This window comes from Bombina bombina, chromosome 4 (genome assembly GCF_027579735.1).
Source record: "Bombina bombina isolate aBomBom1 chromosome 4, aBomBom1.pri, whole genome shotgun sequence".
Lineage (NCBI taxonomy): Eukaryota > Metazoa > Chordata > Amphibia > Anura > Bombinatoridae > Bombina > Bombina bombina.
Window position 1 is genome coordinate 686,151,322 of NC_069502.1, and position 14,844 is coordinate 686,166,165.

General features: G+C 38.3%; 1 protein-coding gene across 1 annotated transcript in view; it reads left to right on the forward strand.

The window, feature by feature from the left end:
- Positions 1 to 14,844, forward strand: part of FIG4 (FIG4 phosphoinositide 5-phosphatase) — a 1,077,570-nt gene that overhangs the window by 253,912 nt on the left and 808,814 nt on the right. The window contains exon 4 of the mRNA XM_053710848.1: positions 2,576 to 2,699. Coding sequence (XP_053566823.1) covers positions 2,576 to 2,699 — 124 coding nt within the window. The remainder of the gene's footprint in view (positions 1 to 2,575; positions 2,700 to 14,844) is intronic.

Genomic DNA, 14,844 nt, shown 5'->3' on the forward strand with positions numbered 1-14,844 from the left:
CTGGTGACTTTCACTGCACCTGAAGATGTGTTCCACCTTATTTACTTCTTCATGATGCTGTGGTTTTCCGACCCTTACAATGTTTTCAGCCAAAAATAGTTTTTGCTAGAAGTATTATTACTGAGACTGCGGTTCCTTCATTCTGTATGAATTTTAAGAATACATTATAGGCTCTTCTATGTAGGCTTAATGTTGTCAGAGCTCTCAAATTATTTAAAAGTGAATTAGGAAGTCTGATTTTCTATTTGTACTTCATTCTGTGAAGGCCAGAAAGCTTCCAAAATTTATTTAGAAAAATGGATTTGCTCTGTGATCCTATATTTGAATCCTGAATGAATCTGCTTTTGTAAGACGTTAGCTCATTTTAAGTTCTGGGCTCTTCTTTAAGTTTTAGTAGAACAGTTATGCAATATGGGATCTGTCTTAAATTCTCTTATTAAATTCCACTAGTTCAATGTGTTTGTGGCACTGCTGTTGTGCCCAGAGACAAACTGGGGCTGCTGTGGTGCTAGGCAGTTGCTTTGTCATTGTACTATATTATGCCTATGGTTTTGACTGGGTTTTGTTATATTTGACTTGTGTTTTTTGGCTTTTCTAGCTCCACCTGTTTGCAGCTACTAGTAATTAGCAATATCAGCCAGCTTATTTAAGACAGCACTTCCTGTTTCCTTTGCTTAATTATAGAGTTTTGCGCTGGGTGGACTTTTACTGTTTGCTGGATACTGACTTTGGATTACCCACTTTTGGACCTCTCTTTTGCCTAAACCTTTTGTACTGTGCTTGTCTTATTCTGGAGGAACTCCTAGCTGATGCTGAATAGTGGTCAGTAAAATAGTGAAGGAAATTCAAATAAGTGAGGTTGCCTGACATTATAACCAAGCTCACCAAGGTCAGCCTCTCGGCAAACATGCTGCTCAACTACAGAATAGCCTTTAAAGCTTGTTTTCTGCTAGGGCCTCACTGACCACCACAAATATTATCTTGTTTTTTGAGATCCTCCAGACTTGTAGGAGGCTGTCAAAGACCTTTGCATTAGACTGGTTTTAAGTCACAATGAAAAATTATTGATAAATGAGAGAAGCCGCAAGTCTGCTCCTCACCCCACAGTACACTTGGGGCCTTGTGTTGTCTTTCATCCTAAAAACTCTATATCCAGTACTGGTGAACCCATGGAGGCGGGGGCCATAAAGTTATCTGAGGCTGAGTAAGTAAAAGAGACGCATATTTGGACTCTGTATGTACTATGACCACCTCCTGAGATCCTGCCCTATTATGCCAGAAAACACATGCTCTTAAGATGGCCTGGAGGAGCAGTCCTAAGTGATTTTTCGTGTATCATGAATGTTCCTCTTGTAAAGAAGTTGTCTCCTATAGGAGTCACCACTGTTTCAGGTCATCCTCTCAGTTCTTGGTACAATGAGTTTGAAACCATTCTGTTCCAGATTACTATTGGAGCGCTTCATAGAGAATACTTGATTTTTAACATTGTCTGTTCTCCTAACTTTCTCTTTATTTTGGTAATACCATGGCTTCAGACAATTCCACCTTTTTAAGGGGAGCTCACAGCTTGGAGAGAGCAGTGTCAGGGACGTTGCCTTCCATTTGCAGCAGTCATGGAGTCCTGCCCACTCATCTCTATGTCTCTGTCTTCCTCTTTACCACCTCATTATGAAGACTCATGTGACTTCCGAATGGATTAAAGGAACGTTGATGCTGTGCTCAAATGGCCTAGACCCAAGTTGTTGAAATAATTCCAATGCTTCCTAGGCTTTTCTAATTATTATTGGAAATTTATATGTGACTACTGCTCAATTGTATCTCCTCTCACTGTTTTTCTAAAAAGGGTGGCTTGCATTAAGGATTAGTCCCCAGCATCTGAACAGGCCTTCTTTACCCTCAAACAACTGCTTTATATAGTAGAGGGTAATTTTGGTGACCCTCATTCTGCAGAGATTCATTCAATAGCCTATTATTATCACAAATATATTGACCTTAAGAAAGTCTATGACCTTGGTAACATAGAACTGTTGGCAATTAAGCTTGCCCTTACTGTGTGGATAGACCTTTTGGAGGGTACCAAGTATCCTTTCATTATCTTCACGGATCATATGAATCTGCTACATATTAAATCAGCAGACAGATTTAATGCCAGAGGGGCATCGTTTTTCGACCATTTCAATTATTTACTCTCCTATATACCTGGGGAGAAGAATGTCAGGGCAGATTCACTTTCCAGGCAACATTAAAGTGTAGGCAAAAAAAATATGGATCAAATGTTTTGTTGCTGTGGATCTACAAAAAAATAAAAATAAAATAGTTTTCTATAACCTTTTGGGAATGTTAATTTTGGATGGCTGAATCACAATATTTGTATGTAACCTGAGCCATACTCTACGGCAGACAAACACAAATCGGCTCTGTTGTTAGTAGGCAAAGCTCCCGTTCTAGATATATAAGTAGTCTGAATAATACTTTGAGTTTGTGATTATGACACAATTATTTTGAGTCACTGTGTAAGTTCTGATTTCTTATTCCATGAATAATTGTCTTATTATGCTCTTTACTTTTTTCTAAGCATGTCTATAATCAACAAGAAGTGCGAGAGCTCCTTGGCCGACTTGATCTTGGCAACAGGACAAAGATGGGGCAGAAAGGTTCATCAGGATTGTCTCGAGCTGTTTCTGCTTTTGGGATTGTAGGTATGTTATTTGCTCACTTTTGTCTAAATACATTCTTTTTTGCTCCTATGTTCATTCAACAGTTTTAGATTACAGGATATAAGTTTTTTTTCCTGAGAAATAAATATGCAGATTTATTATTATTTGTTTGTTACGTTTGACAGATCATGATACCTGTTTCTTTTCATATAGTGACCTTTGCCATTTTGCTTATCCCTGTCACATACATAATGTAGAACATTTTCTATGTAAACATTTATCAAAATATCTTTATCGTATAACATTCATTCCTCTGCATTGCATAAGAGGCCTCATCTGTGGCTGTCATACACAATTAGGGATGAGGGTTAAAAACTCAAAATCTCTTGTGGTGATATTCTTTCAGCAATAAATTGTTCTAATTTTTATGACAGTGTGATATTACTCATATATTTTTCTTCACAGTATATGTATTCCTATTGTATTGCATTTATAAAGTTATATAAAAATGTGAGGGCTCGCATTGGGGAGGGGGAGCGTCTTTATGGACGCACCCATAGTTGTACTCATATTACAGGTAGGCATTAAATGCGACCGTGTAGTTGCAATCACAGTTTGAACTTTGGTTAAAGGGACATTATACACCCAAAACAAATATTCTGGAGCACTCTGAAGTAACTACTACAACAGTAGATGATGGGTTGTCTTACTTCCCAGTGCGAACACAAAGCCAAAAAATGTCTATTGTGAGCAGTGCGGCAAGTTCCTTGGGCCCTATAATACTAGTGCCGAGTGCTCCAGAAGAGACTGCTTCAGCTGGGAAGACAATAGCACTTAGTGATCCTTTAAATAAAGGTCATAACGTCAGTGAGCACTATAAGTCTGGTTGCATTTTGGCAATTGGACCTCAAATGCCTCCACTATAAATACAGCTGTTCTGCCTTTAATGCTGCTGACCCGCTTTCAATTACAATATTATCCAGGGTGAGGGGACAGTCACTGGAGCGGCAGTCTATAAATGTGATAGACCACTTGGCAGGATTTAGGAGCAAGCTGCGTCTGCCTTCAATGCTGATTATGCAGCTGAGCCTGTCAATCCCAATCGGATTGGGATCCAGAGCCAGAGAGCAGAGAGAACTGCACATCAGTCAGTGACTATATCACATTTATAGTCAGACTGCAGCTCCTGTCTGCCGATCTTTGACAGCGACACCGGGTCAGTAGTCAGTTTGTTGGATTATACATCTGACAAAGGACCTTATGGGCTATATCAGTTATCAAACAGATCTGAGTCAAAACGTTTAGATCTTGTGATCTCTGTAAAACTATCTTTGGAAAGTGCGAGGTGAGGGGATTAAACATTACACAAACATCTCCAGCATGGGGACTGACTGTAAGGACACTAGCTAGGGACTGAGGAAAAAAAGCCTTGATTTTTAGCTAGTGTATATTACAGACGTATTCATATATAGTGAGAGCAATGCAAACTTTATCATCATTTTAGGAGCTTTAGCAGCAAAATTGATAATGCATGTCAATTACAAATGTTATCTTCTTTGAATGCTTTATTTGAATGGCCTTTATTTTTTTTGGTGTATAATTATTCATATATGTCCATATATAAAAATATATGTATACAAATGTATACATATATGTTTATGTATTTATATGTATGTATGTATATATCTATATATACAGTATATATATATGTGTGTATATTCATACATATAAACACATAAATATATATTGCTGTTTTGTTTTTTTGTTGCGATCGGGGTTACGTGAGCTGTGGCATGAAAACAAGGTACCATTCAAGTCTATAGGGGAAAAATCATCCGTGTTCGTACACGCTGTTGTGCATGAGGATTCGATCGCAAGGGAATGATATTTGTGTGTCCCAACCCGTAATCTTACACTCAGTAGCACGCATGGGAAAAACAAAACTGAGCACAGATTACGGGTTCACGGAATCGCATATATGCGCTCAACTTGTAATCTAGTCCTTGATGTTTTAAGAGAGGTTGATAAGTAGTTATCTAAAAAAATTGGGGATTAAAAATTAAAGATCATATTTTTTTTTTCTTCACTGTTGGATATATTAATAAGTCACATAAATAATTTTAAGTATATCTTCACAAATATCAATCTTTTTGAATAACAAAGTACAATGTATACAATGCCATATGTTTTATGAACTAGTGATTTGAAGAACATTTATGTTTGCTATATATGTAAAGATGTGGAAGATGTTAGTGTTGTTGAATCTCTAATATTTAAAGTTTATCACAGAATCCACAGCCTAGGCATCTCAAGGATTATGAGATAAGCAGACAATGGTGGCCTCAAAGATGATTAATTTTTGCTTGAATAACAAAGCACAAGATATAAGATGCCATCATTTTTTGGAATTTGTGATGGAAGAACACTTAAGTTTGTTTGCTATATATGTAAAGATGTGGAGGATGATAATGTTGTTAAATCACTAATACCTGAAGTTTATCATATAATTTGTAGCCTAGGTATCTCAAAGGGACATGAGATAAGTAGGCAATTGTTGTCACAATAATGAATATTACTGGTGTAGTTTTTTTTCCCCCCTCTCTTCATCTAATTGTTGGCGGTATTAACAGAGAATCTTTAGTCTATTTTTATAAAGGTCAATCCCAGTGTATAATAAAGTACAAGGTATAAGCTATTATATGTTATAGGGAATAGCGGTAGAATAATATTTTTGTTTACTATGTACGTAAAGATGTGGAGAATGTTAAAATTTTTTTTGAAATATCAAAATTTAAAGATTATCACATAAATCATAGCCTAGGTACAGCAAGGGATATGGGATAGGTATAAGCAGGCAATTGTTGACACCAAGATTTTATTTTGTTTTTGAATGGGCTTTATAGTAAATCAATAGAAATGTTATAGATGATTAAACTAGCAGCATGGAATGTTGGGGGAATAAATTCCCCAGTTAAAAGAAAGGCAATCATAACTCAAATAAGAAAACTTAATATCAATATAGCGTGTCTTCAAGAAACAAATTTATGAGTTATTGAACACGAAAAATTGGGTGAAAGAAGTATACTACTCCTCTTACAGAAAATTCACTAGAAATTTAGCATATAAGATTAAAAAGGTCAAAATTGATCAACAAGGATGGTATGTAATTATATTAATGGAAGTAGAAGAGTAAGAGCTGTTAATTTGTAATCTGTATGGCCCAAATAAAAAAGACCAGACATTTTGGAATCAAATTAAAAAATAAGTAATAAAATATATCGATCTAGATTTTATAATAGCAAGGGATTTTAATCTAACGCCTTTAATCTAAGGCCAAAAGGCAATCCTACCAATAAAGAAGATAAGTATGAGGAAAAAAATGATTAATTATATATGTAATACATTGGGGGTAGAAAATATATGGAGAATTATAAATCCTGATAGTTTGGAATATACCCATATATCTAGAGTACATAACATCTTCAAGAATTGATTTTTTCTAAACTTCTAAAAACTTTAGAGGCAAAATAACAGAAGTGGAAATAAAAGAGATGATAATCTCAGATCATGCCCAGTTATAATGATATTCAATCAAATAGGTAGGAAAAAGAGAAACAGATTTTATCATCCAAATTACCTTAATAACTCATCAAAATTTAGGAAATATTTAGAAGCAAAATGGAATAAATATAAGAAAAATAATAAACAGCATATTAACAACCCACAAATATTCTGGGAGGCGGCAAAAGCGGTTATAAAACGTGATATTACATCCTAGAAATGAAACGTAATATGGGAAAATACTATAGATGCGGAAACCGCTTAGGTAAACTATTGCCAGCTGCAGTAAAAACTCAGAAAACTAATAATAAAATTTTTGCTATGAAGGGCAATGGTAAAATAATAAAAGATATAGAATCAATTTTGGATATATTCACAAATTATTATGAAAAATTAGTCAGAAAAAAGTGAGACAAACGGAGACAACAGTATATGGGAGAAAATTAAACTGCCCAAAATAACGAAAGACCAACAAGATTTTCTTAACTCAGCAATACAAAAAGAGGAGATAATTAATGCTATCCAAGATTTACCAGCAGCTAAAGCAGCAGGACCCGATGGGTTACCATCGGATTTCTATAAAATATTAGGAAGTAAAGTAATAGAGCCTCTGCATAATGTATATGTAAATATATATAACGGAGAAGGAACAATATCTCAACTATTTAAAGCAGCTAATACAGTAGTTATTCCAAAAAAAGGCAAAGATCTAACATTGCCCCAGTCATATAGACCTTTGTCCCTAATTAACACAGATTATAAAATATTAATGAAGATTATAACAAACAGGCTTAATAAAATTATACCTAATATAATAGACAGAGAACAGATAGAATTTGTCCAGGGAAGATCATCAACAACACACCTTAGAACTTTATTACAAGTTATGGAAAAATATAGACTAAATAACTGCTCAGAGGGAGATGAGACACTACCGGAGGCCTTCCTGCTGTCTTTGGATGCAATAGAGTCGAATGGCCACATATATTTGATACATTACGGAAATTTAATTTTAATGGATCTTTCCTGAACTTCATTGAAAAACTATACTCTAAAGCAGAGACTCACCTAATTATCAACGGGGAACTGTCCAGACCAATTTCTTTACATCGAGGTACCCGAGGATGCCCGTTGTCACCTATATTGTTCAACTTGTCATTAGAACCTCTAGTCTACTTATTGAAACAAATACCATTTGGTATTGAAATAGAGAACTTAGAAATTAAATCGGCTTTATATGCAGATGACCGGCTGTTGTTTGTTGCAAACCCCAAAAAACATATAAAAGACATACTAACAAACATCAAAATGTTTGGAAAGACATCAGGATATAAAAATCTCAAAATCTAAAATTTATTGGCTACATAAAATAAATGAGAAGTTCAAATATCCATTTGAAGTAGGAGAGGAATACATAACATACTTAGGCATAAGGATATCCAAAGAACCAAACAAGATATACAAGTTAAATTATCACTCTATAACATGACAAGTCGAAAGAGACCTAAAAGTTTGGAGTAAACTTAATCTAAATATAACGGGAAGGATCCAATTAATAAAAATGGTTGTATTACCTAAATTATTATACCCTATGCAGATATTAAACTTTCTTCTGTTATGTGTGATCAGTCCACGGGTCATCATTACTTCTGGGATATAACTCCTCCCCAACAGGAAATGCAAGAGGATTCACCCAGCAGAGCTGCATATAGCTCCTCCCCTCTACGTCAGTCCCAGTCATTCTCTTGCACCCAACGACTAGATAGGATGTGTGAGAGGACTGTGGTGATTATACTTAGTTTTTATGACTTCAATCAAAAGTTTGTTATTTTATAATAGCACCGGAGCGTGTTATTACTTCTCTGGCAGAGTTTGAGGAAGAATCTGCCAGAGTTTTTTTACTATGATTTTAACCGGAGTAGTTAAGATCATATTGCTGTTCTCGGCCATCTGAGGGAGGTAAAAGCTTCAGATCAGGGGACAGCGGGCAGATGAATCTGCATTGAGGTATGTAGCAGTTTTTATTTTCTGAATGGAATTGATGAGAAAATCCTGCCATACCGTTATAATGACATGTATGTATACACTTCAAAGTATTCTGGGGATGGTATTTCACCGGAACTACTCTGTTAAAAGTCACTAATCCTTTTAATAAGTATTTTTCATGTTAAACGTTTTTGCTGGAATGTAGAATCGTTTACATTGCTGAGGTACTGAGTGAATAAATATTTGGGCATTATTTTCCACTTGGCAGTTGTTTGCTTTTAATTGTGACAGTTTCGTTTCTCTTCACTGCTGTGTGTGAGAGGGAGGGGCCGTTTTTGGCGCTCTTTGCTACGCATCAAAAATTTCCAGTCAGCTACTCTTATATTTCCTGCATGATCCGGTTCATCTTTGACAGATCTCAGGGGTCTTCAAACTTCTTTGAAGGGAGGTATATTCTCTCAGCAGAGCTGTGAGAATTTTATATTGACTGTGAATAAAAACGTTGCTCTGTAATTTTTATGTCAAATTTAATTATTGTTATTTACTAATGGGAACAAACCTTTGCTAAAAGTTGTGTTGTTTTAAAGTTTGATGCTATAACTGTTTTTCAGTTCATTATTTCAACTGTCATTTAATCGTTTAGTACCTCTTTGAGGCACAGTACGTTTTTGCTAAAAAAGATTATAACCAAGTTGCAAGTTTATTGCTAGTGTGTTAAACATGTCTGACTCAGAGGAAGATATCTGTGTCATTTGTTCCAATGCCAAGGTGGAGCCCAATAGAAATTTATGTACTAACTGTATTGATGCTACTTTAAATAAAAGTCAATCTGTACAATGTGAACAAATTTCACCAAACAGCGAGGGGAGAGTTATGCCGACTAACTCGCCTCACGCGGCAGTACCTGCATCTCCCGCCCGGGAGGTGCGTGATATTATGGCGCCTAGTACATCTGGGCGGCCATTACAGATAACATTACAAGATATGGCTACTGTTATGACTGAAGTTTTGTCTAAATTACCAGAACTAAGAGGCAAGCGTGATCACTCTGGGGTGAGAACAGAGTGCGCTGACAATACTAGGGCCATGTCTGATACTGCGTCACAGCTTGCAGAGCATGAGGACGGAGAGCTTCATTCTGTGGGTGACGGTTCTGATCCAAACAGATTGGATTCAGATATTTCAAATTTTAAATTTAAATTGGAGAACCTCCGTGTATTACTAGGGGAGGTCTTAGCAGCTCTCAATGATTGTAACACCGTTGCAATACCAGAGAAACTGTGTAGGTTGGATAAATACTTTGCGGTACCGGCGAGTACTGACGTTTTTCCTATACCTAAGAGACTAACTGAAATTGTTACTAAGGAGTGGGATAGACCCGGTGTGCCGTTCTCACCCCCTCCAATATTTAGAAAGATGTTTCCAATAGACGCCACCACTCGGGACTTATGGCAAACGGTCCCTAAGGTGGAGGGAGCAGTTTCTACTTTAGCTAAGCGTACCACTATCCCGGTGGAGGATAGCTGTGCTTTTTCAGATCCAATGGATAAAAAATTAGAGGGTTACCTTAAGAAAATGTTTGTTCAACAAGGTTTTATATTGCAACCCCTTGCATGTATCGCGCCGATTACGGCTGCGGCAGCATTTTGGATTGAGTCTCTGGAAGAGAACCTTAGTTCATCTACGCTAGACGACATTACGGACAGGCTTAGAGTCCTTAAACTAGCTAATTCTTTCATTTCGGAGGCCGTAGTACATTTAACCAAACTTACGGCTAAGAACTCAGGATTCGCCATACAGGCACGTAGGGCGCTGTGGCTAAAATCCTGGTCAGCTGATGTTACTTCTAAGTCCAAATTACTTAATATACCTTTCAAGGGGCAGTCTTTATTTGGGCCCGGTTTGAAAGAAATTATCGCTGACATTACAGGAGGTAAGGGCCACGCCCTACCTCAAGACAAAGCCAAAGCTAAGGCTAGACAGTCTAATTTTCGTCCCTTTCGGAATTTCAAAACAGGAGCAGCATCAACCTCCACTGCACCAAAACAGGAAGGAGCTGTTGCTCGTTACAGGCAAGGCTGGAAGCCTAACCAGTCCTGGAACAAGAGCAAGCAGGCCAGGAAACCTGCTGCTGCCCCAAAGACAGCATGAACCGAAAGCCCCCGATCCGGGACCGGATCTAGTGGGGGGCAGACTTTCTCTCTTCGCCCAGGCCTGGGCAAGAGATGTTCAGGATCCCTGGGCACTAGAGATCATATCTCAGGGATACCTTCTAGACTTCAAATTATCTCCCCCAAGAGGGAGATTTCATCTGTCAAGGTTGTCAACAAACCAGATAAAGAAAGAAGCGTTTCTACGCTGTGTACAAGATCTGTTATTAATGGGAGTGATCCATCCGGTTCCGCGGTCGGAACAAGGACAAGGGTTCTACTCAAACCTGTTTGTGGTTCCCAAAAAAGAGGGAACTTTCAGGCCAATCTTAGATTTAAAGATTCTAAACAAATTCCTAAGAGTTCCATCATTCAAAATGGAAACTATTCGGACAATCTTACCCATGATCCAAAAGGGTCAGTACATGACCACAGTGGATTTAAAAGATGCTTACCTTCACATACCGATCCACAAAGATCATCACCGGTATCTAAGGTTTGCCTTCTTAGACAGGCACTACCAGTTTGTAGCTCTTCCATTCGGATTGGCTACGGCTCCAAGAATCTTCACAAAGGTTCTGGGTGCCCTTCTGGCGGTACTAAGACCGCGAGGGATTTCGGTAGCTCCGTACCTAGACGACATTCTAATACAAGCTTCAAGCTTTCAAACTGCCAAGTCTCATACAGAGCTAGTTCTGGCATTTCTAAGGTCGCATGGATGGAAAGTGAACGAAAAGAAGAGTTCTCTTTTTCCTCTCACAAGAGTTCCATTCTTGGGGACTCTTATAGATTCTGTAGAAATGAAGATTTACCTGACAGAAGACAGGTTAACAAAGCTTCAAAATGCATGCCGTGTCCTTCATTCCATTCAACACCCGTCAGTAGCTCAATGCATGGAGGTGATCGGCTTAATGGTAGCGGCAATGGACATAGTACCTTTTGCACGCCTACACCTCAGACCGCTGCAATTGTGCATGCTAAGTCAGTGGAATGGGGATTACTCAGATTTGTCCCCTACTCTGAATCTGAATCAAGAGACCAGAAATTCTCTTCTATGGTGGCTTTATCGGCCACACCTGTCCAGGGGGATGCCATTCAGCAGACCAGACTGGACAATTGTAACAACAGACGCCAGCCTACTAGGTTGGGGCGCTGTCTGGAATTCTCTGAAGGCTCAGGGACTATGGAATCAGGAGGAGAGTCTCCTTCCAATAAACATTCTGGAATTGAGAGCAGTTCTCAATGCCCTTCTGGCTTGGCCCCAATTAACAACTCGGGGGTTCATCAGGTTTCAGTCGGACAACATCACGACTGTAGCTTACATCAACCATCAGGGAGGGACAAGAAGCTCCCTAGCAATGATGGAAGTATCAAGAATAATTCGCTGGGCAGAGTCTCACTCTTGCCACCTGTCAGCAATCCACATCCCGGGAGTGGAGAACTGGGAGGCGGATTTCTTGAGTCGCCAGACTTTTCATCCGGGGGAGTGGGAACTTCATCCGGAGGTCTTTGCCCAAATACTTCGACGTTGGGGCAAACCAGAGATAGATCTCATGGCGTCTCGCCAGAACGCCAAACTTCCTCGCTACGGGTCCAGATCCAGGGATCCGGGAGCGGTTCTGATAGATGCTTTGACAGCACCTTGGAACTTCGGGATGGCTTATGTGTTTCCACCCTTCCCGCTGCTTCCTCGATTGATTGCCAAAATCAAACAGGAGAGAGCATCAGTGATTCTAATAGCGCCTGCATGGCCACGCAGGACTTGGTATGCAGATCTAGTGGACATGTCATCCTGTCCGCCTTGGTCTCTACCTCTAAGACAGGACCTTCTGATACAGGGTCCATTCAAACATCAAAATCTAACTTCTCTGAAGCTGACTGCTTGGAAATTGAACGCTTGATTTTATCAAAACGTGGTTTTTCTGAGTCGGTTATTGATACCCTGATACAGGCTAGGAAGCCTGTTACCAGAAGGATTTACCATAAAATATGGCGTAAATACCTATACTGGTGCGAATCCAAAGGTTACTCCTGGAGTAAGGTTAGGATCGCTAGGATATTGTCTTTTCTACAAGAAGGTTTAGAAAAGGGTTTATCAGCTAGTTCATTAAAGGGACAGATTTCAGCTCTGTCCATCTTGTTACACAGGCGTCTGTCAGAAAATCCAGACGTCCAGGCCTTTTGTCAGGCTTTAGCTAGGATCAAGCCTGTGTTTAAAGCTGTTGCTCCGCCATGGAGTTTAAACTTAGTTCTTAACGTTTTACAGGGTGTTCCGTTTGAACCCCTTCATTCCATTGATATAAAATTGTTATCTTGGAAAGTTCTGTTTTTAATGGCTATTTCCTCGGCTCGAAGAGTCTCTGAGTTATCAGCCTTACATTGTGATTCTCCTTATCTGATTTTTCACTCAGACAAGGTAGTTCTGCGTACTAAACCTGGGTTCTTACCTAAGGTAGTCACTAACAGGAACATCAATCAAGAGATTGTTGTTCCATCCTTGTGCCCAAATCCTTCTTCAAAGAAGGAACGTCTTCTACACAATCTGGATGTAGTTCGTGCCCTCAAGTTCTACTTGCAGGCAACTAAAGATTTTCGCCAAACTTCTTCCCTGTTTGTCGTTTATTCTGGACAGAGGAGAGGTCAAAAAGCTTCTGCTACCTCTCTCTCTTTTTGGCTTCGTAGCATAATACGTTTAGCCTATGAGACTGCTGGACAGCAGCCTCCTGAAAGAATTACAGCTCACTCCACTAGAGCTGTGGCTTCCACTTGGGCCTTTAAGAATGAGGCCTCTGTTGAACAGATTTGCAAGGCTGCAACTTGGTCTTCGCTTCATACTTTTTCCAAATTTTACAAATTTGACACTTTTGCTTCTTCGGAGGCTATTTTTGGGAGAAAGGTTCTTCAGGCAGTGGTTCCTTCTGTATAATGAGCCTGCCTATCCCTCCCGTCATCCGTGTACTTTTGCTTTGGTATTGGTATCCCAGAAGTAATGATGACCCGTGGACTGATCACACATAACAGAAGAAAACATAATTTATGCTTACCTGATAAATTCCTTTCTTCTGTTGTGTGATCAGTCCACGGCCCGCCCTGTTTTTAAGGCAGGTAAATATCTTTTAAATTATACTCCAGTCACCACTTCACCCCTGGTTACTCCTTTCTCGTTGATTCTTGGTCGAATGACTGGGACTGACGTAGAGGGGAGGAGCTATATGCAGCTCTGCTGGGTGAATCCTCTTGCATTTCCTGTTGGGGAGGAGTTATATCCCAGAAGTAATGATGACCCGTGGACTGATCACACAACAGAAGAAAGGAATTTATCAGGTAAGCATAAATTATGTTTTCTGCTAAATAAAATAGACCTACAGCACATACATATGACAATTAGGAATTTTATTTGAAGAGACAAAAAAACAAGAATAAAATTAAGTAAACTGCAAGCCTCTCAAGAACAGGGCGGTTTTGGATTGCCGAATATCCAATACTATGACTGGGCATTACTGACACAATATATCATAGAATGGATAATGGGAAGTGGACAGGTCATTTGGCAAGACTTAGAACAGAAAATGGCAGATCAGGTAGCTTTGGCATATCTTGTAATTTGGGCAAACAGAAATGTCTGAAAGTGGAATGTACGAATCTAAACTTAAAGTTAAAAAACTAAAAAGGATAATAATAAGATGCGTAAGATATGTCAAAAAATGTATAGTATTATTAATACTTCATAAAAAATCATTCAAATACAATTAAATAATACCTTTATTCAATAATATATCCCTCAATGTATATCTTATTAAGAACAATATATAATCTATAAATACATAGATAAATAAATAAGTTACTGGCCAGTCAAGCAAACTTAACTAAATATATTAAATATATTGGTATACTGCATCAGTAACCTTACGGAACCATTCGAGCAATATACACCACTAATAAAAAATATATTTATAAATACATAAACAATATGTTTTAATCCAAAACCTTTAAAACTTTCTTTTTTAAAAAACAAAGCATAATCTTTGAAACAAGCTGTTAATAATTAAGGCTATGGGTTACAATATAGATGTATATATCCTTATTGCAATCTTCATATATATGAAATAAAACCTTTGTAGCAGAGTAAGGCAAAAACATTTTTCCCAATTTTTTAAAATATCCGATGAACAAGTCTTAAAATGTGTATAAGCAAATACCGGTAAATGCTATTCTTATTGTAAATCCATTTGTAAGAACAAAGTTAATATTGTACCATATATCCCAACGAAGTCTTACTTTGTGTTAGGAAAAAAACAAACAAACTCCTGGATTACCGCAAGCTCTGATGTCTCCGCTCTCTTAGTATGTAGCGTTTTTCCACACGCTGGCGGAAGTGAGCTCGGGATACAGGCAGGTGCATCCTGTGAAGGTGTCCATCACTTACGTTGTTTCAGTGACCCGGTGTCTCAACAAATTATTTCCAAAGATGGTCAAATTGGAAAAAAAGG